Raw genomic sequence first — 27,337 nt, forward strand, 5'->3', positions numbered from 1 at the left:
TTTAATTCATGTGCTGATGTTCACCGATGGCTGAACTAGTGTAGCTATTTGTTTGTTTCAAAAGATGTGCATAAACATGGCTCTAAACAAAGGGGGCTGTAAATACTTTCACACCTGGCATGCATGTTGCATGAGGTCTGGGGTGCTGGGGGTGGGGGGGTACATTTGTAGAACATCAGAGAGCATTAACCCCCTGTGTGGAAAGTTCACAATTTAAGGGCAAGTCTGAACATATCCCAATCCGTAACTCAACACTATAAGGCCCCAGTAGATGAATACAGGGGAGTAGCACAAAATGCTGGGGCCTATAAGAAGCCTGTGTGGGGCCCCTTCCTCTCTTAATCCATTATTATTGTGCAGATTATTATTATTATTTATTTATTTATTTGTAATCAAACTATACACCATGAATCTGCAGTGGTTATTAGGGTAATGGCTAATGAGCCGTTTACACCACATTCAAACTAATACTCAGCACAGTTTGAAATCGCACCTCTCCTTTCTCAACATTATACTGTAGCCACACTTACTGTGTGATACTTTCACTCTGGGTAAATGAGGTTTGCTTGGAGTATCAAGCTCAACTATCTTCATCATTATTTAAGTATTGATACAGGGTTCACTTAGCCTCTTAACCTGATTATAATACACCATATTGACCTTGATTATAAGACCCCCATTTTTTTCAAGACTCTCTTTTCTTCTATCTTTTTTATATAAAGAAAATCATTCAATCTGACCAGAATGCACCAGTAATAGTAACACATTGTTTGAATAACTGAATAACAGTTTGAGTAACTGAGCGGCTCAGCTTTGCTAAGAATGAAAAACCCACATAACAGGGTGCTCAGTTCCGCTCACTCAAGGGTGTTGCTGAGCACTTTCTGACTAGGCTCAGTATACGGAAACAATGTATCCTACATGGACGCTCTTACATCTTGTCAGCAGAACGTTAAGTGATTAAAGAATGCGCTCAGCGCTCACCATGAGCATTTTCACCATGAGCTCTCAGTTACTCAATGCACATACATACTGCAGGTATGAATCTTGAGATTGCAAGAAATTACTGGGAAAGGGGCTAAATATCTCTCCAAATATCTGAACTGTGTTTACAGCGACACCTCAATGTGAAATGATTGCTTGGAATAACTTTAGCATTATAGGCTTAGGGAACAGCCGCACTTTTAGCCTAGCTTAGCGTCATTCACTGGTGTGCCAGTGGCCTAGTTCCCAACAGTCACGAAATACACTCCAAATACAACTCCAAAACGTCCCTGTAAACATGTTGTGACCTGTGCATTTACCACGTGGAGATTTTTTTTAAGAATTTTTTTTCTAAGCAGATATATACTCTGAACTATTTTTTGCCTAACCACTGCTGCCTGGGCGCAGTGATTTCATCGCCTCAAAAGCCCTGTTGATAAAAAAAAAAAGGCTGTTCCCTAAGCCTAATGCAGAGAAGAAAAGGGTATGTATCTGCTTGTCTATCCAGGAGATGGCAAATAAGCTAATTTCCCCCAAAGTCGGCGTGTTCCTTTAAGCTTAGCTAGTATAATGTTGATATAATGTCTCACATGACATTGTTGCCATCATGCTGATTCATTTATGATACTGATCAATTTATTACAATGTATTTGTAAATATGCTCCAAGCTATCCTGGCTGACTGCCTTCAATCTTAATTAACGGCCACTGCGTTTGTTGTGCTTAATTTTCTTTTGAAGGAAATTAGTTAATTGTTTTCCCTCAGTTTGCTTTCTTTCTCTTTCCTTTCCTATTTTTGTTTCCTGATCAGTGGTTTCCCTTTCTTGGGGAAAGACGTGACTGAGAGAGGGTAAGCTGGCTCGATTAGCTGGCGTTTGAACCCCCCCCCACCCCTGAACTGTGTTCATAAAGTGAGGTAGACTTATGTTACAGTATAAATTATAAGTATACAGTACATATAAATCTTACTGTATCAGTTTAACATACATATAAATCCCCAGCATGCACAGTATAATGGCATATTAATTATGGTCTTAGACTAGTTTCAGGTCATTAGTGATTGATTTCATTAAGGGTAAAACAGTATTTAGAATAGTAACAAAAAAAAGGAAAAAGAAACATATTCTTAGTATAATTACTAGCAGTAACATCCTTTAAATGGGATATTTGGAAGGAAAGCATGTTTCATCATTCATCCCCACCTGTCGCTGGGACCACTTGGGCTGCAGTACACGTGTAGGGAGACACGCGCGGCCGCGGCTCCGCCAGCAGCCAACCAGAGCCGGGCAGCGCGCCGCGGGTATAAAAGCCGGTGCGCTCTCTCTCAGCAGTACGACTCTCCTGCCGCTCCATACTGCATCTTCTTTCAAGCGATACAGGATTATTAACTTCGCTTCATTCACACACTCTGAAGAAGACTTTACTTTGAGAATTTGCTATATTCGGCTTTTGACTTTGCTCAAGTGCCTTCAAACAGATTCTCCTCTTTTTCACGGAATAAAACATCGGGCTTCAAAATGCGTCTGATCCAGAACATGACCACCATAGCCGAGTGCGCCGCGCCGGACTACCTCCCCTCTAACCGGGCTATCAAGATAGCCGTGATCGGAGGGAGCGGAGTTGGCAAAACAGGTAAGATCGATGACCATAATAACAGTCCGTGTCATTTTGGTTAAAAACCCTCAAACAAACAATATGAGTGTTGTAGTCACGAAACGCACAGGCTGCGAGACGTGACCGAAATGTGCTTATCTGAAGACTAATTTTGTTTTTCCTTGTTTTTTTCCTTTTAGCGCTCGTAGTGAGATTCCTAACGAGACGCTTCATTGGAGACTACGAGAGAAATGCTGGTGAGTTACGACCCATTAAACCACTACATCTGGACAAATATTACTGTTTTCCCCCTTTTTACTCTTACTTGATGATATGGTGTTAAATATATGTTTTGTCTTGCCAACAGGTAATCTATATTCAAGAGAAGTCCAGGTGGAGGGAGATCAGGTGGCCCTTCAAGTCCAGGATACCCCCGGTGTCGAGGTACGTTCTCTACACAAAGCCTATTTATTTTTCTGCCAGGGTTTATATTGAAATGAGGACATTGTGGAGGGGGTTGAATTAATTTCGAGACGGCTGTTTGAGAGCTGTATGATTAGGCTTTGACTGGAAATCCGGTTGGCTACAAGGATAACATGAAGAGATTAGCGTTCGAGCAAACGTAGACCATATAGTCACAGATTAGATGTCCATCCTGGCTGCTGCCCTCCAACTTCCTCTGGCTGGGCATGGGGCCAAAGCCGCAGAGCTTTTTTTCTCTCTCTCTCACAGAAGTACAGAGTCCTTCAGTCTGGCTGTCTAATTTACCCATTTAGAGTAATGGATGTCTGGGGCTGTGGTGAAACGATACCCCCACTCTAGACTCCTCAATCACCTACACCTCACTGTTCTCACTCACTCAGCAGTGGAGGAGAAACCCTATAGTTCCTGTCTGCCCTGGAAAACATTCCCGTCATTAAGAGAAGACCGGTTGCATAATGGTAGGAAATATCTAATCTGGTTTGAATTAAGTTCGGAGGGGAGAGTTTGAAGGATGAGATGGAATGTGGGGTTTATATAAGAGTAGAAGCGAATATACACATCTAAAGCAGCGTTATTTGACTGTGGCTTTAACCGTAATCCCCTTTGTTCCCCCTATTAGATGACAGATAACACCACAAGCCTCCCTGATCACGTGACCTGCTCCATCAAATGGGCGGACGCCGTGGTGCTGGTGTACTCTGTGACCGACCGGCGCAGCTTTGACCTGATTGACCAGTTGCACCAACTGGTCATCCGCACTGGCGGCGCCAACGTGCCTCCCGTCATCCTGCTGGGCAACAAGTCCGACCTGCTGCACATGAGGCGCGTGGACGCCCAGCAGGGCCCCTCGCTGGCCGCGACCCTGGGGTGCTCCTTCTACGAGGTCTCCGCCAGCGAGGACTACAGCCAGGTGCACGGGGCCTTCCACAGGCTCTGCTGCCAGCTGGCCAAGCAGCAGCCCCACCCCGCCTCCCACGCCCCTGCCGGCGTGGTCGCAGAGAAGAGGCGCTCGCCGCTCATTCCCAGGCCCAAGTCTCCCAACATGCAAGACCTGAAGAGACGCTTCAAGCAAGCCCTGTCCGCCAAGGTCAGAACGGTGACCTCCGTTTGAGGACGGGGTAACTTGAAGATGGTCCAGAGTGGGCCGCAGAATAAACGCAAGAGGAGGACGGGAGATGATTTGTCTCTCTCTGAGCCTCCTTCCTCTGTGGAGGAAGGCAGATGTGGTGTGAATCACCATGGTATAGGTTCCTACAGTGACACATGAACTTTGACTTGACAAAGGGTCATGACCTGTGTGTGGACTGGTGTCATCCTGTCTGTCCTACCTGGGACACTGACAGATGTTGTGAGGAGGAAGCAGTTGCAAGGTAATTTTCTCTTTGGGAAGGTGCAGAGGAGGCCCAAGGAGACAGACAAACAATAAAATGTCTGGCCATGGCTGAAGTGCAGACGCATGCTGCAGAAGAACTCTGAAAGACTATTAAAAACAACTTCTGGCAGCAGCAGCTCTGAAGGACGATGCTACTTTATGTTGAGCTGGCGCCTGTTATGACATTTCTTTATTCAGACTTCCGCTCTGCAGGTCAGCACAGAGCGGTTGGCATTGGAAGATGGGGGGAAAAAAGCCAGAAGTCTGCGTTTCCCGTTTGGTCAATAACTGCAGTACAGTCCTTGTACAGCAGCCAAGACTGTCATTCTGTATGATGGGGAGCGATGACTTGAGGGAGAGGGGGCAGTGCGCAGAAGACACTGCATGTAGCATGTGTGGGGTATTGTTACTGCACTTTATAAAATAAAAAAAAGAATAGCCCACAAGGGCCTACTGTTATTTATTTGTTCCGATTTCACTTGACTTTCACATTTTCAAAATAAAAGATGGTGAATTTCATTATGTCTGGGTGTGTTGATTTTTTTGGGTTTGAATATATTTCACATTTATACAAGACTGGAGCTGACCATGTTCAGATGTCTTGTGGACACAACAGCACTGCCGTTCAGCGATCCATATGCACATTTTATTTTCTATGAAAATGATTTCATGCAGTACTGCACACTTGGATAATTAAGTACTAAATGGATTTTAAAGTGTGGGGACATTTCTTTCACGCACCTTGGCAAGACTGGACCAAGTAGGCGGCGGTTCTTGTTTCTACTCATTATAGCACAGGACATTCCATAACACTCACTGTAGTAACTTTATACATGCCATAAACGGGAGGTTAATGACTCCCAGAAGAAGAGGATAAAGACCACTAGTGTGAGATATTGCCTTCTATTAGTAAACAAGAGCTGGTCGTCTGACTTATTGATTACCCTCTAATGAAGTGTGATGGGAAACTGATTAATTAGTCCTGAAAAGGGGGGACTAAGTAAAGCAATTTATCTCCGCAGGGGAAATTCTGAGAAGAACGGGCTCCCAGTAGGCGGTAGAACACAATCATACGAAGCAATTGATGAGAGTGCAAGTGTAGTATGTTTATGTTGGCTCTCCCATAGCAGAAAGACATGACAGAGGTTTGTTTATGTACAACCCATATAGCAGAGTTGAACTTGACACATTCGGGGCCATTGGGATGCGTCTAATAAATCTCTAGAGGACCGGAAAATGTAAACAGACGTGGGGCTGTTTGTACAGCTAAATCTATACTTTATAGTATTGCTATCTGTCCATTCTCATTGTCAATTGAGTCCATAAACCGTCCCTTCAAGATTTTTTTATTTATTAATACGTTCTCATTTTATAGCGCCGTGAATATAAGCGTTATACAGGATTTGGTCTAGTATATTTTCTGGAAGGCTAGATAAAGGGCTAATAGCTGCTAACGTTATATCTAATGGCATTTCCGTTATACAGATGCTAGTTAAAACTCAAACTGCATATGGTCGGCACGATCCTCAAGCATGTATGCATGAAAGGGGGGGGGGGGGGGGCGGGGGACGTTGTTTCTTATTATTGATATTATTGGCTGATGATAAATCCCCTTATTGCATAGTGAAATCCGCAATTCAAAACGTATCCTGTGCAACAGACAATATCGCTTCAGATGAGTAGAAAACTACATTAGAGATCCAAAAACAAAAAAGACAACTTCTGCCACAGGGAACACTCTATTATCGCGATAGCGCCCCTAAGAGGATCTGGCCGGTATTGCACGTTGGACGATTTCAAAGAGTAAGGTAAATCTGCAGTGCGCGCTTGGCGACCTTGAATAGGTTATTAAAATGGAATAAAAGCAATAACAACTTGCCACGGATATATCCGTGCTTCTGTCCACAACGGGTGGAATCGAAACACGGAGATCTCCGTGGTCGGGCGCCATTGTGTTAATCAGAGCCTGTTCTACACAAGGCAATAAAAACAAGGTCCAAAGAGGAAGACTTGGATTGATCATATAAAAAATATATCAAAAGAATGTTTTTATTATTTCTTTACTCTCATGCACTCTTTAGCTTCTCAGGCAACACTTGAAAAGCAGTGAGTCTTGATGCAAATTTGAGCCACACCTTCCTCTGGATCAATCTATTGTTGGGAGCATAATAGGTGGGTGTAAAACACGAGTTCTAGCCGGGTGATGTAAGCTATGGAAGAGCACACGGAGTGTGGGTGCTGCCGCCGACGGCTTCGTGTGACTTCTAGGTGCAAGCGAGTGGCTACAGCAGACAGCGGTGAAACGCGCTTGTTAATTATTCTACTCTCCCCGGGTGGTCTCCATGTGAGACAGCGGTGTGAATGGACCCTGACAGAGAGAGAGTGTGTATTCTCTACACTGCTGGTGGTTCACACTGGGGCTGACATCAGATTCATATAATATGCAATATCCATATCGAGAAGACTCCAATTTGGGCATTTTCCAAACATGATTTAAAGATTTACATTTACATTTAGTCATTTAGCTGACACTTTTATTCAAAGCGACTTACAAGTCATCAGGAAGGGCACAACTCTATCAGCTGAGTAACAATGTTCATCAAAGTGTTGAGTGCTACAGTGTAAGTTAGTATAGGACAAGTGCATGACAGTAAGGTTAGTTAGGGTTAGATTTAAAAATTAATTTTTTTCATTTCAGATAATGGTTGAAGAAGTGCGTCTTTAGTCGACGGCGAAAGATTGGATGGGTTTCGGCTGTGTGGTGGGCAGTTCGTTCCACCATTGTGGGGCAAGGACTGAGAATAGGCGGCTTCTCCGTGATGACCCTCCCGGAGCTTGGATAGGAGTGGGTCTGAGACGGCCAGAAGATGCAGAGTGTAGGGGTCTTGAGGGTTTGTAGTTAGAGACCATTGACCGGAGGTGTACATGATAAATGAAACAGTCAGAAAGAGTCTGGCAGACTCCCTTCACTCACACACCTAGACATACTAGGTCCATACAACACAAGGGAATTAGTCACCACTGGTAAATCCAAAGGGAGATGTATTCCCACAATATTCTACTGAAACTGTTTTAAACTACATTGGGAAAAAAGGAAATGTAGACCATAAACATGATATTGCAATGGCAATACCTGCTAAAATAATGGTAACATGGTGTCAGTATCACTCAGCCCCTCCTCAGACATCACACTTCAACATCAGAATTCCCGTCTTCACACCCTCACTTGTAAATGAGCTCAACACACATGATTGGGCCATTAGCCCATCGCCATTAAAACAAGCTAACAAGTCAGGAGGAGTCAGTCTCACTCCTCACAGGCTATTAGCTAACATGATCCCCCCCCCACACATACACACACATGGATGTCTGTCTCACAATTAATTAATTTCATTCATTGTATTAATGTTTATTGCAAACAGTGCATACAGAGAAACGTGTGACTTTTTCTTTTTGACTGGCTATGTTGGGAAAGGGATCTGCATGCAAATACAAAGGATTCGATTTTCTACACAACGAGAATAACCCCAAATTAGCTTTTATACATTTACTTTACAGTAGTATTCGGCAGACAGTCCCCCCCCCAAAATCTAAAACACGAAGTCCCCCACGAAGTACACAAAGGAATGTTTCTGAAACATTAAGAGAATCCTACGATCATTTATAAACCTCCCACGTTAGCCACCATTCCTGGGATTCCCTTTATCCCATGCCCTTGCTATAATCATCTCACAACTGACACATTCTCAGGTCCTCAGAGTGCCGTGGTGTGTGTGTGTGTGTGTTCCCATGTGTCCTGCTCAGACACCGATGTCGGGCACCAGCCTCTGTGTGGTGAAGAGGAGCTCTGGGACGTCGGTGGGTCTCAGCAGTCTGGTTGACAGGACCAGTACCTGGAACACACAGCACAGCAGAAGAAACGACACACACACACGCACACACGCACACAGACACACACACACTCACACTCACACACACCCGCGCGCGCACACACACACAGACACACACACAATTAATGCCCATATTAATTCATATGGAAATTCATATTGGGACAGGATATACAGGAATCATGTGCCAAATAGCAGTGGTGGAAAGTAACTAAGTATTTTTTACTCAAGTACTGTACTTAAAAGAACACGCCAACATTTTGGGAAATTAGCTTACCGTCTTCTCCAGAGAGAGACAAGAAGATAGATACCAGTTTTCTCTCTGTGCGTTCAGTAGAAAGTTATCTGGCTGCACGTTAGCCTAGCTTAGCATAATGAATGGAAGCGGACATGGCCGGTTAGCCTAGGCATTGTCCAACTAACACCTCTCCCGAAGGCTAACCGGCCATGTCCGCTTCCATTCATTGTGCTAAGCTAGACTAACATGCAGCCAGATAGCTTTCTACTGAACGCACAGAGAGGAAACTGGTATCTATCTTCTTGTCTCTCTCTGGAGAAGACCGTAAGCTAATTTCCCAAAAAGGTTTAAAGGAACATGCCAACATTATGGGAAATGTGCTTACCGTCCTCTCCAGAGTCAGACAAGAAGATAGATACCAATTTCCTTTCTGTGTGTACTGTGTTCAGTAGAAAGCACAAATTAATTGAAGCAGATACGGACCACTAGCCTAGCTTAAAACTCAGGGAGAGGTGTTTTTGGCCAACAGTTAGGCTAGCTGGTCCGTATCTGCTTCCATTCATTTGTGCTAAGCTAGGATAGCAGCCGGATAGCTTGCTACTGAACGCACAGAGAGCAAATTGGTATCTATCTTCTTGTCTGACTCTGGAGAAGATGGTAAGCGCATTTCCCGTAATGTTGAATGAATGAATGAATGAATGAATGAATGAATGAATGAATGAATGAATGAATGAATGAATGAAAACTTTATTTAACAGATTGCAGAATGGGTACAATACAGTACGGCTCAATACACACAATTGTTAAGGGGATGCAGACCTGAGAAAGACTTTCGTCTTGTTTACATCAGGGTCCCCCATTTTCAATTCATATTGACATTTATGACATACTCAACATACATGACATTTATGGCATAGGGACATATAGGTATTTAGTACTGATACATTTGTGACATATACGGTATTCAAATATACAGTACTGTTACTCATAGATCCTGACAGAGTATATACATATGATGGGGAGGAGACTGTCTATTAGGAGGGGGTGGGGGGTTTGGACATTTACAGTGGCCAGTTTCGAATTGCAGCCTCCCGTAGGTGCTCTTTAAGAGAGGTTTTGAATGTGGGTAGGGATTCACATTCCTTTACAGCTTTGGGTAGGGCGTTCCACATTGATGTGGCATAATTGCGAAACGTGTTTAGTCCCTTGTTTGAGCCGAATCTGGGTTTAACATGATTTGTTGAGCTTCCTCTGGTGTTGTGGTCGTGGTATTCACTGACCTTTGGGAAGTATTTTGACATGTACATGGGTACCTTAGTCATATAGTGTATCTTGTAGACCAGGCCCATTGCAAGTTGCTGTACTCTGTCGTCTATTCTAAGCCATCCTAGGTTGTCAAAGTGTGCAGGGGTGAGGTGGGTTCTAGGGGTAAGGTCAAGTAGTAGTCTGACTAGTTTGTTTTGTGATGTTTGTAATCTTGTTTTTAGCGCCTTTGAGGTGCTTTGGTACCATGAGGTGCAAGCATAGTCGTAGTACCCTTGAATGAGTGCTCCTGCCAGAGTCTTCAGGGTATTCTTGTTTACCAGAGAGGAGATCCGGTACAAGAATCTAGTTCGTTGGTTGACTTTTTTTATTACATTGGATGCCATTTTGTCACAGGAAAGATTTGCCTCTAGGATGGAACTCTATGTTGGCGTGTTCCTTTAAGAAACCTATAGAATAGAGCCACGTTAGAGGATGGCCCAAGCCCAAGTGGATGCTGGAACTCAACTCATCATAATAATTTGCACCTAAAAAGTTGTTTTAGGAACCTAGCAGTTACATTAACCCTTACCTTAACCTTACTGAAATCGTGCCTAACCCTAACCCCATATAAAGGTGAGAACGATATAGATTTTGAAAGATAAAGTGCTTTTTGACTTTGCAGCATGGCCAACACATGACAACCCCACCCATCTGCTCCTCACAGTAACCAGGCTATATGCCAGATATATAGAGCTCTTTGGGGTGTGCCGGGTGTGTGCCTGTGAGCTGAGGTCGGAGTGAGCGTGCTGAGGTCAGTTTGTGTGTGGGCTGCCAGAGGATTTTATACAAGCTTCTCCTTCTGATTACAGATGCCATGCTTTGATCCCGACCAGGCCTTTCATTCTGTTTGGCCTCCCGCCTCCACAACCTTTTATTAACACAGCCCCAGATTATACAGTTCATAGACTGATCTCTCTCTCTGTCTCTAACACACACGCGCGCATGCACACACACAACATTTAACAACATGTTTTGCATGTGACTGTGTGCTAGTTGCATATGAAACGGCACTCAAAGCAACCGACAAGATTTGTCGCAGTTCGTACAATTGTTTCTTTTAACTTTTAACATCCTATGGTCATCAAAGTTACAGATATATCTAAAAAGGAATTTTTTACCCCTCTGTTTAAATCGTTTTCCCCTGTCCACACCAACGGTATTTTCGAAAATTTCTCACATCAACGAACCTGATGGCACGCTTCAGGGAGCTCTCTCCTGATTGCAGAGAAAATACTCAGTTTTCAAAAATATCCGTATGCATGTGGACAGGGGCCGTTGGTCATGAGCGTTTTCCAAAAGCTCAGTTTTAGCTCTACAGTATTTCACCCGTCCACACGTATACAGGAAAAACAGAGTAAAAAAAATCTCCATCCTGGAGAGTGTTTTTGACAAGCTCAGTTTTCTGTGACCTAAAACTCAGTTTTCTGTTAGGAGGCTGGCGGGAGGCCAAAACGCAGAGAAAATACTATGATTACCAAAATATCCAAATACCTGTACGTGCAGACAAAGCCTTACACATCTGAATAATAGTCTTGTATGAGACATGTGCAGTGGTGGAGCCAGAGCCATATGTGAAATCATGCAAGATTTGTCTGGCTTGTGAGGCTAATCTATTACCACTATTGGTAAGAAATAGCTCTGGGTGAAGTAAAGCAGGCTGTCATCACTTCCATGAATCAAAATGATCAAACACCATCAACGAGTTGGCAAGATAACGGGAGATCTTGACTCCAACTACATACTGTGCAAGTTCTGTTTTACAGACCCCTCCCTTCCATCACCCTAGAGATCCACTTTATACACTTCACAACTAATTCTATCATCATTGACAAGGTCCCCTTGGCACAGAGGGAATTAACATTCCCTCCCTCGCACCCGAATGAAATTGTGAAATAAAATAAATAAATACAAATATGAATTCATATTTAATATTACATTAGAATAGGAGAGTTTAGCGGTCAGGTGGTGTAGCGGAGATTGCGTTCGTCACCAACACCGGAGACGCTGGATTCGCCTGCTCGAATCCAGCTCACAGCTCCGGCGTTGTCACCAGCTTGGCTGGCCGTTCACACTAATACAATTGGCAGTATTAGAGGGTGGGAAAGCTGGCGGGGTGGGTCCGGGTCGTTGTAAACAGCGACTCCTGCGAATAAGGGGCAGGTAACTATAAGATTTATTCTTCTTCCTGCTCCTTTTGTCCATGGAATGACTATTTATGATTGTGTAATGAAGAAACTATGATTGTATGATTCCATGTGGCAAATAAAAAAACTCTGAACTGAACTGAACTGAACTCCTACAGTTCGGTCGGGGCGCCTGCTCAGCGCGGTTAGGATCTAAGGGGGGTAGTGTGATCCTTCCACACGTTACACCCTCTCAGTGAGAGTCCGCGCTGCCAGGTGAAAAGAAGCGGTTGATTGGCTAGACGTGTGTCGGAGGAAGCACGTGATAGCCTCCACTCTCCCAGACCGACTGTGGGGGGTAAGTGCGCAGCGACCAGGAAGGGGATTGGGAATTGGCATAACGACTGGCGAGAAAATCGGAGGAAAAAGGATGGGGAAAAAGATAAAAAAAAATAAATAAAAGAATAGGAGAGTTTAATAAGTTATGAGATGAGATTAACAGGAGCAAAGAAATAGTTGAGGAAATAGTGTCTGCAGTTTTCTAGAGGTCTACTCTCCTTTCAGTGACGTCACCCAGAGGAGTGTCTCGGGGTGCGAAGCGCCTGAGCCTCCGAGACACTGAACACGTTGGTGAGTTACATGTCAGATTATCACATGTCCTCCTCACAACAGAATGATAGGATTGAGGTTGAAAAACTACGAAGTGATACAAATTTTTCATTGACAATAATGATGACCTGAAGAAGGTCCAAGACTGTAACGTGGCATTAAATAATATGGGAACAGATGTCGACAGTGTTCGGGTGTCCTTATTTTCTAAGAGTCAACTTCAGCTTGTATGCCAGGGTATAATAAATACAAGAAGTCCATGTGAATTCCATCCCTGAACATTACATAACCAGACACACTATGTGCTGGAGACTGCACACGTTAATATGATAGGCCTTAGCAGCATCTGGCATCTCATCCCCAAGCTCTCTGATGTCTTTATATTGCTCTCACCGCGGTGGGTGGTTCAGGTCAGTTCACTTCAATCCATTTTTATAGCCTGGGTCTGTTGAGACTGGCAATATCGGCAACTCTTGTCATCTACCCAGTAAGATTTTGCATGTGAAAGTAATGGCAAACAGATTGTTAGGCCTTGGCAGAAGTCTTTGTAGTTTTGTAGGAGAAAGTTACATTGTTGATGCTTGAAATGTCGGAATTTCCAAACTAAGGTATGGTTTTGTTTTTACTTAATAATGAACGTGAGATAATCAAGCGAGCTCACTGGCTGCTGTCATTGCTAACAGCTAACGCTAACAGACGGAGCTAGCATATTTCGGGAACAAAAGCATTCATCTTTCTTTTCTGTTCTCCCAGCTGTTAACAGACTGTTATGCTACCTGGCTAGCTAGTGAGCTATACCCAGCGTGCTGTTCAGCGGTGAAACAGTTAATAGTGTCCCCTCTCAATATTGCTGTCCACAACGTCTAATCCCCACCCATCGACTTCCACCCGCTGACTCTGCCAAATGAGCCAGTACGACGGCCGGCCCAAGCCGAAGGCAATGCTGAGACTGGGATTCGATACCGGAGTATCTTTCATTGGCGCAATCTCCGCTACGCCACCCAGCCGCCTTATTATAATTCTTTTGCTTTGTACATTTCTTATTGGGTGGGGGATCACAGAATACACAAGTGGTGGATAGAAAAATCAAACCTTTGTCGAAAGAATGCATACGCAAGCAGGGAACACGCCATAGTTATGTAAAAAACTACACATCATTACTATTGGTCATTCACCTGGGTGCCTGGTTTGTGAGCGGAGACTATCTCTTTGATCAAGCGGAGCTCTGAGGGCGTGACCCCGCCCACCAGGAAGAGGAAGAGCAGCGGGTGGTCGCTGGGGTGAGGCCGATTCACCTGGAAGAAAGAAGCAGAGGAAATTACTGAATGTATCTTTTCCAGTAGTTCCGAGTTGTACAGTCGGATTCTATGTGACTGAATGGTTCATGAGAATCGACTGCACACTGACAGACCCACATTAACTCATTCACTGCCAGCTATTATCCTCATCCCATTCTCACTGGGCCACGCTAAAAGATAGGCATTTTCACTGTGCGTCACAATGTTTGCAGAGCTATATCTATATTCTATATTATAGCTATGGAGACAATACTACGGCTCATTAGACAGTCACTATCTCTCGTCCAACATGCAAAAAAGAGTAAATTTGTTCATGTATACGTTTGCACGTTATCCCGTGGTGAATATTGTATAGTTTCAGAGTGATCCGGGCTAATTCCCGAAAACTGAGTCATGGAGCACTATGTGAATTTTGCTAAAGTCGTTTGCGTTTCTCGCCTGGACACGCTACTGTTTCCAAATCAAAGGTATATAATAGGTATTATGTCATCATGAATGCATAAAAGAGGGGGGCGGCGTTTTAACGACATTCGCTTTGAACACCACACACGCTGATGGGCTGGAGGAAGCATGTGTCGGAGGAAGCATGTGATAGTCTCCACCCTCCCGGACCGACGGTAGGGGGTAGAGTGCGCAACGACCAGGAAGGGGATTGGGAATTGGCATAACGACTAACATTGGGAGGGGAGAAAAACGGAAAAAGAAGGGGGAAAAAGATAATAATAAAAAAATATATATATAGTAACAACAAGAAAATTAAATGAAATAATTAAAAGGAAGCAAGGTGCAGTCCATTTACAAGAAACAGAAACACCAAAATAAACTAAAACAAAACAGGATCGGTAGTTTAAAAAAAGAGTCGAGGGGGGGGGGTGGGGTGAAGGGGGTAAAGGGGGTGGGCTATATGGGAGCACTGTGTTGCGCGAAGGCAAGTGTGAACAGTTTCTTTTTTTTAGGTGGGTCTTGAAAAGGTTGATGGTGTCGGAGCCTCGGATGGAAGGGGAGAGGGAGTTCCACAGCCTGGGGGAAGCTACGGAGAAGGCTCTGTCTCCCAGTGTGGAACGCCTGGTGCGGGGGATGGTGAGGAGGTTGGAGTTGGAGGAGCGGAGGCCGTGAGTTTTTGCAGAGTGGGGGTGATGTGCTGCCAGGGTTTGGTGCGTGTGAGGAACCTCGCAGCTGAGATTTGGACATATTGCAAATGTTCCAGAACCTTCTTGGAGGCACCAAAAAGGATTCCGTTGCAATAGTAGAGGCGGGAAGTGACGAAGGCATGGATAAGTGTTTCCGCTGAGGAGTCGGAGAGTGAGGGGCGAAGGCAGGGGATGCTTCTGAGGTGGAAGAAGGCAGACCTGGTGACAGACTTTACGTGTGGCTGAAATGAGAGGGCTGAGTCCAGTATTACGCCCAGGTTCCTTACCTCCGTGGAGGGTTGACTTACCCTCCATCCTCCTACTATTATCTTTCAATGTGTGACTTGTGTCCGGGTCACAGCTGGACGCCTGCGGTGTGGCGTGAGTGATGAGAAATGGACTCTACATCTGGCGTCATCTCACTCCCACCTCATCGTTTGTTTAAGTTGAAATTTAAGTTAGACTTTATTAGTCCCCTTGGGGAAATGTGTTCTCTGCATGTCAACCCATCCTAACAACTAAGGAGCAGTGGAAGTCACAGTGTAACCCAGGTTTCAGATTCATAACTATTTAGTCATAGGGACATAAATAGTTAATGCCATTGAATAAGAACATAAATAGTTATTGCTATTATGTAAGAACATAAGTAGTTAATATTATTGGGTACCAAGTCCTTTGAATTACAGCACTGCCCTTTAATTTACTTCATGACGCGAGATAGATATCACGACAGCCACGCCTTGCCTTACGGCAGGTGAGTCTGCTACCACGCAGATGAGACACACACATCCACGGAGAATACGCAGTTGAACGTTGCTGCTGCCGAGATGAAATAGCATGATAAAAACAGTTATCAAACAGTTATAAAAAAAAAAATCCCCCAGTTGCAAAACCGAAGAAGCGTTGCAGTTAAAGTAACCTGCGGTTTTGGTGAGTTTCATCAACATTGTGCTGTTCATTTGTCAAATATGCAAAATGGTTAGCTTCATGCTACAAGCTAATAACGTTAAGCTAATTAACGTAGCCTCATTCTGAGTCATGCTAGCGAAGCTCCAGGCTCAGTTTGGTTAAATGAAAACTAGGAAGGAATCATTTCAGAAGTACTTATAATTGTATTGATATGCTGTACGATAAGAACATGGTCTATACATTTTGACTGTTTTTGAGAGTTTAATATATAACGTGAGGAATGTCCCATATGCTAGCGCACTTTAGCCTAACTTAGCATGGGACAGACGGACATTCCCACGTGCTGTGATAAGATAGCCTACTTTAGCTTAGCATAGCTAAAAGTAGCCTGATTGATTATTCATTCTGAAAGCAATGAAAGGATGATGAAGCGATAAAAGATGGTAAATATCTTTTATTTTCTGAATGCCTGCTTGCAAGCAGGCCAGGTTTTTAGGTTTTCCCAGCACCCCGTTCCACCCTGGGAGCAGTTGTCCAGACCACCCATCACCACGTGTGCCCACGCGGGACGAGGCGGTGTGCCGGACCAATACAAGATGGCGAGCCAACCCACTGAACCTCTGATATAGCTCAAGGCTAATGCCAGCCTGATGTGAATACCCCTGTTGCTCAACTCCTGTTGCCTCAACAGTCCGGTAGGATTGAACTGATTGAACTTGAATCATAAGAACTTCCACGGATTGAACTGACCTATATCCTTTTCTGATACACGAACTGATTGAACGAGAATACAAGGACATTCCAAGGGCTTCGACCCTGTTCACCTTTTGTTATTTTGATATTGTGTTTTGTATTTGATTTGATTTAATTTGATATATGACTACTGATATTTCTCCTATAAGAAGGGAGACTTAAAGGGTAAATACACCCGGTAAGATACTTGAACCACTGGTAAGATACTTGAACCATTGACATTTCTCCTGTAAGAAGGGAGACTTAAAGGGTAAATACGCCCAGTAAGATACCTGAACTACTGATGTTCTCTTGTAAAGAGGACGAGTTAAAGGGTCAATATACCCAATAAGATACTTGAATCCCATTGATGACATTGATTATAGTTGAATCACTGATGGTTCTCCTGTAAAGAAAGATGGTTTAAAGGGTAATTTCACCTAATAAGGTATTTGCATTCCCATAACCTGGAATATTCCTATTGGTACTTTTGTTGTGTTACACCTTCAAAGGAAGAGTTTAAAGGAGCATTTCACCTAATAAGGTATTTGCATTCCCTGCACATTTAAAGGTTTAAATGAATATGTTTAAACATTTACCTATTGAAATGATAAACTGATATAGTGTTTACTAATGATAAACTGATAGAGTTTACTGATGATAAAAGGATACATCCAATATCCAACCTTGAACCTAGCTTTTAGCTAGAGATAACCTCAGAGACGTCTGAACCAAACCTAACGTGTTGATCCAATCAATCTAGGACTTGATATCAAACCAACCCTCCTTAAAGGAGAGGTTACTGAAAGAATCTAAAAGGGATACTTCAAACAACTAGCACTTTACGTCTGTATGCCTGTATGTCTAGCTAGCGCGCTTTTAGTTAATAAACCGGTCATTGTTAACTCTGTCTCTGGTCTACTATTCTTTCAATTGTGCATATTACTCCTCTCCTCATTCGAATCTAGAACTGTGCCCGTGGCGACCAGCTGTTACTGTTAGTGACACAGGTGCTACAACAGCACAGTCGGTCCAGTTGTAATGACAGTGCCTTGGTCAAGAGCGACGGCAGGAGTAGGTACCTAGCGTGTCTTTTATCCTTACATGGGAGGAAACCCTGCCGGGGGTTCCAACAGCTGTGAGGCAACAGGGAAAACCACCGTGTCACCCTCCTAGTAACGTTTCCATGTGGACTTGCACATATGCACACGCCCCCCACGCCTGCTCACACGAGGACAAACCCACAGGCACACTGCTACTACAATCGACATTACACAAGCGCTCAGGGATGTTGAACATGAGGATGAGTCAGGGCTGCACTGCCCCTGCTGTGTGTGATAGGCTGCCGGGCGGTAATGGCTTTGCGCTATTGGCCCGGGGACGGAGTGGTCTGGGCTGTCAATGCCAACCAAGCAATCAGAGCGGCAGGGGGGCGGGTCAGAGACAGGGTGTCCATCCACGTGTGGAAGCAGCAGGCAGTGGCTGTGTGTGTCAAAGCCTGGTTCAACATGTGTTTCACTGGAGGAGGCAAAAATAAGTAACCGTAGCTTATAAATGACGTAGACTGTTCACTATCACTGTTTGTATATTTTTAGATTAGATTCAAATATATTGTCATCATACAGTACAACAAAAAAACAAGTTTGCATCTAAAAAGAGTGCAATGTAACAGTAAAGTGTGTTAACATTATAAAATGTAACAAGTGATTAAATGGAATAAATATAACAAAGCTACTGAGTAAATATGCTAATCTGGGATATATACAGATATAGATATAGTATAAACAGATATGTATACAGTTATATAAACATGAATATATGCAGATATATTTGTAAACAGATGTAGATGTAGATAAATACAGATAATAAAAAGTATGTCTGTGATAGTATGGTTTTGTACAAACATTTGCAATAATTTCTGTGCCGATTGTGTGTTAAAACTGAAACAGTGGTCATGGTGTGCGACTGCGCGTGTGTCCACAGGTGTTTATGCCTGAGCACGGGTCCTGCTGCACTTACAGAGAAGCACTTAGCGTCGCAGAACACTACACACACACACACACACACACACACACACACACACACACACACACACACACACACACACACACACACACACACACACACACACACACACACACACACACACACACACACACACACACACACACACACACACACACACACACACACACACACACACACACACACACACACACACACACACACACACAGCATCACCATGTGCAAGTATATGCTTCTTCAACCAGATGGGTACACACCCACACCACAGATCCAAGTGTCTGTTCCATGTGTATATAACCATGGGATAGCTAGGGAGGGAGGGACTGGGAGACAGTAAGGGTGTAGAGGTGAGATGAGATGTGAGGCCAAGCGGGAAAAAGAAGAATATATCAGATCAGGAGGTCAGTTGATCTCCGTGAGCCTGAGGACATTGACAGCCTGCGTTTGAAGATGCTGCCCACCCACTCCCTTTGAGGAAGAGTAGGGTTGTGCCATCTGTCCTGTGGTATTGGTTTGTCCCATACGGGACTTCCCATGTCCCGTATAGCAACATTTTCTGCGCTAAGCAGAGGAGGGGAGTGGAGAGGACAGGAGATAAGTTGTTGTTTCAGAACCATGGACAGCGCAGTTTGGTGCGTAGAATACTCTTGCGCACAGCACAGTACGGATGCCATTTGACGCTTATGCCAAACGGAACGTGTCGAGATGGATCTTCCAAATATTGTCTATTTACTTTCTATATAATTCTATGTTTATTTCACAGATATGTCAAATGATTGCGTTTGCTGTAACGTTGCTGATTTTGAGTGACTCTACAAAAGGACTTTACTTTTTGAGAGACTGCTGACTCATGACAACTAAGCTGACAAGCCCATTGTTCAGTTCAGACCACTGTTGTGGCCACATTGCCCATTGACCCCCCCTACACTTGAGAAACACTGTTGCGGCCGACAACTGTATTGCATTTTGCACTGCAAAAAAATCTGCACATTACACATTACACACACTTTTTTTGGAACTGTACATAGCCATCTTTGTTATTTAAAATGTATATAGTATAATATCTACATCCGGATATGTTTAGGTAAAGTACCAGAACAGCAAAAGACAACCCCTTTGGTGTCCCCTTCAGGCCACCTTTTGTCCTTTATTTGGTAGTGAGAAAGTTGGCAACCCTAAGGAGGAGCTAAAAGCTCTTCGCTGGCATAAGGTTCACTTTGTATCAAGACAGATTGAGGCTAATTTGTTAGTCTAAGATTGAGGCTAATTTGTTAGTCTAATGAGTTTTGAAGCAGCGTGACGAGGTGAAGGAGCCAGTCTGAACAAGTGCTGCTTTGTCTCAACAAAGACTTCACATGAGACAATTCCTCCATTACACTACAGTTACAACTAGAGATGCTACTGACTATTATTTAAGTCATATATTCCTCCATTACACTACAGTTACAACTAGAGCTACTACTAACTATTATTTAAGTCATATATTCCTCCATTACACTACAGTAACAACTAGAGATGCTACTGACTATTATTTAAGTAATATATTCCTCCATTACACTACAGTAACAACTAGAGCTGCTACTAACTATTATTTAAGTAATATATTCATCCATTACACTACAGTAACAACTAGAGCTGCTACTGACTATTATATAAGTGATATATTCATCCAAGGATTGTTTTATTGATTAATCTGTGCATCTATTCTAAACAATACATTGTCATTGAAAAAAATATAATTTTCAGTTGTTTACACAACTTCTATTTTGTTCTTCTATTTTTCCCATGAATGCACACTGTAATTGTAATAAAGCTGCACGTTAACAGGGTCCTTTTACAGCATTTCTCAACAATCTCAGTGCTTCTGAATTAAATTCTTCTTCTTCTTTCAGAACATGCGGTGTCAGATGAGATGCCTTGGAACATCTAACTGCAACCGATGAAATGTTTCGAAGCGTCGATGCAGTCTTTTTGTAAATAATTGTACAAATCTTTTTGTAATAGATTTATTTGATTCAGTAGATTAATCGTGACATCCCTAGTTACAATATGACACAGAAAACACTACATTATACACACATTACCACCAGTACAAATATACACAAAACACTGCATCATATACACATTACCACCAGTACAAATATACACAAAACACTGCATCATATACACATTACCACCGGTACAAATATACACAAAACACTGCATCATATACACATTACCACCAGTGACCAGTACAAATATACACAAAACACTGCATATACACACATCATGACCCTAAACACTATATCACAGTAACAACATGACCATAAACACTACATCATACACATATTACCACATTAACAACATGGCCATAAACACTATATCATACACATATCAGGCACATCATTATGCACGCACACACACACACACACACACACACACACACACACACACACACACACACACACACACACACACACACACACACACACACACACACACACACACACACACACACACACACACACACACACACACACACACACACACACACACACACACACACACACACACACACACACACACAGACTCTGAAAGTTGTCCACAGTGGTGGAATCTGGTGAGGGGGGGTCTTGTTAACCCAAGGCTGTAGGCCACAGAGAGTTTTATTATGTGTGGTGCACTTAAAGTTCTACGGTTAAAAATAGAACCTTTATTGGCCTAGTTTTATTGTGTGCTGTGTGTGCACTGTCACTGTGCTGCTATAGACATCTCATGGGCTTGGGTTTATGGTAAAGGTTCGTCTGAGTCGGTGGTTTGTGGTGCCAAGGTTGTTAATTTGTGTAAAAGTGGGTCATGGTTACACAACCAGTGTAAATCTTACTCCGGGGCAGTCATCAGTTTAAGCAGGCCCAGATGTGGGACAATCAGAGGACTGATAGGAATCTGCTCTGTGGTGGAGATACGTTACACACACAGGCCCAAAACTCCCCCAAATATCCCCTTTGGGGCCCAAATCGTAATATTCCCCCTGTGTTAAAATACCACTGCCTTCCAGGGACCTATTCACAGGTAGACTAGACATAAGAAGAAACTCTGTATCTGAGCCGTGTTTTGGATCAGTTGAGTGTATGAGTGATGAGGAGAGAGAGAGAGAGAGAGAGAGAGAGAGAGAGGAGAGAGAGAGAGAGAGAGAGAGAGAGGAGAGAGAGAGAGAGAGAGAGAGAGAGAGAGAGAGACACACACCACACACGCACGCACGCACACACACACACACACACACACACACACACACACACACACCACACACACACACACAACACACACACACACAACACACACACACACACACACACACACACACACACACACACACACACACACACACACACACACACACACACACACACACACACACACACACACACACACACACACACACACACACACACACACAATACCTACATGCCCTGACAAGACAACACAACACAGCCATCATGCACAGAATGTAATCTAGATGTGAGGATCAGGGGGACAAGATTAGTAACAAGTGTTTATGTAACATGTTCACACATGTCCTCTCTCCTTCATCAACATGGTGTAATGTAATTAAACCATTAACCGTATTTGCTGAATTATTTGACAGGGGTTTGATTTGACTGAAACTTTACATTAAATAATATTGAACAGGTGTCAACATTACAGCCAACTAACACCTTGGATGCAGAGTGTCATTTGAAATGTGACCTGAGGTGGACAGACAAGAAGTCCATGTGAAGTCTGGAGTGTTACTGGTACATTAACCACACACACAATGAGCAGTGGACTGGACACATGAATACATCTAGAACAACATACATCACCGATTGGAGGGTTTCTAGCTTTAGGGGAGAGTGGTGCCGTGTTCACAAATACTGACTGAACTGTCCTGGAGCACAGGAAGAACATAATGTGAATTCATAAAATGGGTGGCATTCCCCTTTAACACATGCCCAGTCCTTTTAATTAATGGGTGAGTGTGTTCAAAAGGAAAGAAAATGTATTATAAAACAATTGCCTATTAATCATTAACCATGTGAAAAGGGTAATATAAACCAATTATTTGTTTAATCTAGAATTGTTCTCTAGTAAGCCTTGAGAATATGCACACGTATAATCACATGTGTAGTATTACCTCCCTGTCACATTCCAATTTGCTTGTATCACTATGGTGGATTGTGGCATTTCACCAAGACACGAAAAAGCCCATTTAATTTATTAAGCCGTTATGATTTGCTGATTGTCATCTCCTGGCTCCAGAGTGTGTTCTCAAGTGTCCTGCTCACTTTACAATTATGCGTAACGCTGAGGCTAACAGAACAACATTTCATTAGGTACTTTATTGCGACGCTTAGGCTGTCACTAGTCTGTTGATCATAATAAGCAGTTCAGTGCAGCAAAATGCAATGTCTCTGTCAGTGAGACACTCTGGAGACATGAAATGATAAAGAAAGAGAAAAGATAATAGCCATGTCTGTTATGACAGCCAACATGGCGGGCTTTCCAAGCTCCCACTTACTGCAAGGCAAGTGTGAAACAACATACATCTTATGACTAGAATTGAAGAGCAGAAGGTTTGGTGTTTGTGTTCCACCAAATCTCACAAACCACAAGGACGATTTGGATAAGATGTCACACATAGGCTGACGGCAGGCCAGGGACCGGAATTCCAGAATGTTTTTCAAATCGGTCAACGACAAATATTTTATTTGAATTAATTTCCATCATTGTCCATTGAAATAAATATTCAGTATAAATGTACACCTTTTGAACACAAGAGGGCGATACTACACAGGTTCGCTACTCAGAGCCTCCAGGAATCAGCTCTCTGGCCCCTGTTTACAACATGGACATGCCTATTGTCGTTTTATGAATTTATGAATAATTTCCATCATTGTCCATTGAAATAAGCCCCTGTCACATACTTTCATTGGTCTAGGTTAACCCCTTAAGCCTGATCGGCCCGATACCGAGCCAAGATTAATTTCACGTCATAAATATACATATAATAATTAAGGCTGTCAAAGTTAACGCGATATTAATGCGTTAACTCCCGATTCTATTAATGCCACTAATTTTTTTTAACTCAAGATTAACTCAATTTTTTTTTTTTTTTTTTTAACTAGACTTCACTCAGGTGTATTATTGATGCTCTCATTGATACTATGTTTGTTTCTGAAGTGTGTGTGTGTGTGTGTGTGTGTGTGTGTGTGTGTGTGTGTGTGTGTGTGTGTGTGTGTGTGAGATATATAGAGAGAGGGGGGTGAGAGAGATGAGGAAGGGGCAAAAGAGAAAAAGAGCTGGGAGAGTGTGTGTGAGGGAGAGAGGGGGGTGTGTGATTAATCAGCCCTTGTGTGTGTGAATGTAACAAGTTCCTAACGTTTTCTTTCCCCTATTATTTCATGCACACTTTATTCATTGTTTTAAATTATTATTTTCTTTTAAGTTATTTTGTGCATCACTCTGTTTTGAATTTGATGCAAATTTGCAATACATGAGGGTCATCCTTTTGTGTTAAATGGCTGCATAAAGCAAGCATTTGTTGACTCGCATGTTGATAAGAGTATTAAAACTTGGAACTTGAAAAAGATCTGTTTAAGGTAAAAAAAAAAAAAAAAAAAAAATGCGATTAATTTGTAATTTGAGACCCAGACAATTGGAATATTAATTTTGGAATACTTCCTAGAAAAGGTAAGGACTATATGACATCAATCCTACTTTGATCCTACAATGATTTCACATCGATCGCAATGATCATATGTCACGTACTCCAAAACGTATGCCGTTGCTGACGATCAGAGCATCACAAAATGACCCCCCCCCCCTTTGATGCCTTCATGATGAAAGATAATACCTATTATATACCTTTGATTCGGAAATAGTATTGTGTCCAGGCGAGCAACGCGAAAGACTTTTGCAAAATGCACATAGCGCTCCATAACTCAGCTTCCAGGATCACTCTGAAACTATACAATATTCACCACGGGATAACACGCGAACGTATACATGAAATCTTTTTTACATGTTGGACAAGAGATAGTGACTGTCAAATGAGCCATAGTATTGTCTCCATAGCTATAATATAGAATAGAGATATAGCTCTGCAAACATCGTGAAGTACCGTGAAAATTACCATCTTTTAAAGCGTGGCCCACGGCAGCGTAGATGGGGATATAGCGTGGAGCTGAAAGTGTTAAGAGGTTAACCATGCCCCCATGTGTAATAGTGTAATAGTGTGATGGTGTAATAGTGTGATAATGTAATAGTGTAATAGTGTGTAATAGTGTGATACTATAGTATTATTATTACTGCATTATAATATGAGACTTTTTCGGATATGTACCATGCACCTTTGGTAGGTTTGACCTTTGTACCGGACATTTTAAGAGGTGAGGACAAAGGGCCAAGTGGAGACAGGGGGTGAAAGCGATTGACAGGCAAACATCTCAGGGGTCAGGAGAGGGTCAAGGAAAAAGGTTGTAGCGCCTGAGGGTTGCTTTGTTCTAGTTCAATCTATTAATGTGCAGATGAATGTTGAAATAAATGGAATGTTTTATCCTGAGAGAGTTGTGCCTGCCAAGTCTGATGTATCAACATCTCTCTTGGTGAAGCAATTGAGCTGGATGTGTTGTTGCAAAGTAACATTAAAAAAATGTGCAGGTAGCTTTAGACCACGATTCATCAAGTTATCCTCCAAGAAGTATTTTTCATACTGGAGATGGTAGCCAAATAGTGAAAAGTTCCACCCCTGTATATAAGCAACAACCATTTAAACATCCAGAAAACCAATAGAAGCCGTGACCTCAGTGGGGTAGTGGAAGATGAGAGAGCGAGCGAGAGGTGGATTATTTTTTAAAAGCTTCATGCTTTGGTCACATGGACTGATAGAAAAGTACATGGAGGGAAGTGAATGTGACTACATCAACAGCTCAGACCAACGCTATCCTGGCCCCAAGCAAGAGCGGTGCAGAGAGAGAGAGAGAGAGAGAGAGTGAGATAGAGAGATACAGAGAGATACAGTGCCTTTGGAAAGTCGGCCCCCTTCACTATCCACATTTTGTGTTGTAGACTTATTTAAAAAAGGATTAGATTACATTCAGGGTTTCCCATTAATTACCTAGACTGTGGCAGACTCTAATTAGTCCCGCCACAGTTGTATAATGAACTGAAATGAAATTAATTTTTTTATTTTATTTTTTACTATTTTTTTTAAATATAAAGTTTGCCAATAGGGATGTATCAGTAGTAGTAGTAGTCGTAATAGTAATCCACTATATTTCTTTATTTTCTAAAAAATAAACACAGGTAACCACCTTTGCTTCATTTCTTTGATGGCTCAAATGTATGCTCTAGTCCAGTGGTTCCCAAACCTCTCCTCGAGACACCCCGGCCGTTTCATGTATTTGTTAAATTCCACCACCAGCACACCTGATTCAACTAATAAAGGGATAGTTAAGTTGAATCAGGTGTGCTGGTGGTGGAATTTAACAAATACATTGAAGGCTGGGGGGGCGGGGGGGGGGGGGGCACGCCTCTGAAAGTCAGTCTGTAGTACTGACCCATACAGTCTGTCTGTAGTACTGACCCATACAGTCAGTCTGTAGTACTGACCCATACAGTCTGTCTGTAGTACTGACCCATACAGTCAGTCTGTAGTACTGACCCATACAGTCAGTCTGTAGTACTGACCCATACAGTCAGTCTGTAGTACTGACCCATACAGTCAGTCAGTCTGTAGTACTGACCCATACAGTCAGTCAGTCTGTAGTACTGACCCATACAGTCAGTCAGTCTGTAGTACTGACCCATACAGTCAGTCTGTAGTACTGACCCATACAGTCAGTCTGTAGTACTGACCCATATAGTCAGTCAGTCTGTAGTACTGACCCATACAGTCAGTCAGTCTGTAGTACTTACCCATACAGTCAGTCAGTCTGTAGTACTGACCCATACAGTCAGTCAGTCTGTAGTACTGACCCATACAGTCAGTCAGTCTGTAGTACTGACCCATACAGTCAGTCTGTAGTACTGACCCATACAGTCAGTCTGTAGTACTGACCCATACAGTCTGTAGTACTGACCCATACAGTCAGTCAGTCTGTAGTACTGACCCATACAGTCAGTCTGTAGTACTGACCCATACAGTCAGTCTGTAGTACTGACCCATACAGTCAGTCAGTCTGTAGTACTGACCCATACAGTCAGTCTGTAGTACTGAGTTACTGACCCACACAGTCTGTCTGTAGTATTGACCCAGGCAAGATATGCTCACCTCAGGCTCAACTAAATGAGATGTATGTTTTCTTTTTAACCTTTAACCTGTTCCACCCCAGGTGAAAATCCGCATAAAATGTATACCTAGGTAAATGGAATATTGCTCCACTTCTACAAGGGCTATTTGCATATTCTTGGTATCTAGGTACATCTATGGACCTCAGTGAATGTATTCACAGTGTCAGAAATATTGTGTCTATTACTAGGCTTGCTTAAATTGTGATGAAACAAAGGAGAATATGAATTATGATTTTTCTTTGCATCTTTGACAGTGAATAACACCATGATAATAATGACCAAACTTAAAAAACGGCCACTGATCTCGTTCAGTACCCTCTTGAGATCATGTGTACAAAAA

The 27,337-nt window shown here is 42.8% G+C and overlaps 2 protein-coding genes across 2 annotated transcripts in view; one reads left to right on the top strand and one right to left on the bottom strand.

The window, feature by feature from the left end:
- Positions 1 to 2,335: 2,335 nt before the first annotated feature.
- rasl11b (RAS-like, family 11, member B) lies at positions 2,336 to 4,944 on the top strand. The gene is made up of 4 exons (XM_084307628.1): positions 2,336 to 2,615; positions 2,777 to 2,833; positions 2,944 to 3,020; positions 3,679 to 4,944. The coding sequence occupies exons 1-4, from the start codon at positions 2,501 to 2,503 to the stop codon at positions 4,168 to 4,170; spliced, it is 741 nt and encodes a 246-aa protein (XP_084163754.1). The 5' UTR covers positions 2,336 to 2,500; the 3' UTR covers positions 4,171 to 4,944.
- Positions 4,945 to 6,985: 2,041 nt separating this feature from the next.
- scfd2 (sec1 family domain containing 2) overlaps positions 6,986 to 27,337 on the bottom strand; it is a 325,751-nt gene continuing 305,399 nt past the window's right edge. Inside the window, exons 8-9 of the mRNA XM_084307430.1 lie at positions 13,769 to 13,888; positions 6,986 to 8,324 (exon numbers count right to left, since the gene is read on the bottom strand). Of these exons, the coding sequence (XP_084163556.1) occupies positions 8,232 to 8,324; positions 13,769 to 13,888 (213 nt within the window). The 3' untranslated portion in view covers positions 6,986 to 8,231. The remainder of the gene's footprint in view (positions 8,325 to 13,768; positions 13,889 to 27,337) is intronic.

Source organism: Notolepis coatsorum (genome assembly GCF_963971535.1).
Source record: "Notolepis coatsorum genome assembly, chromosome: 2".
In the NCBI taxonomy this organism is placed as follows: Eukaryota; Metazoa; Chordata; class Actinopteri; order Aulopiformes; family Paralepididae; genus Notolepis; species Notolepis coatsorum.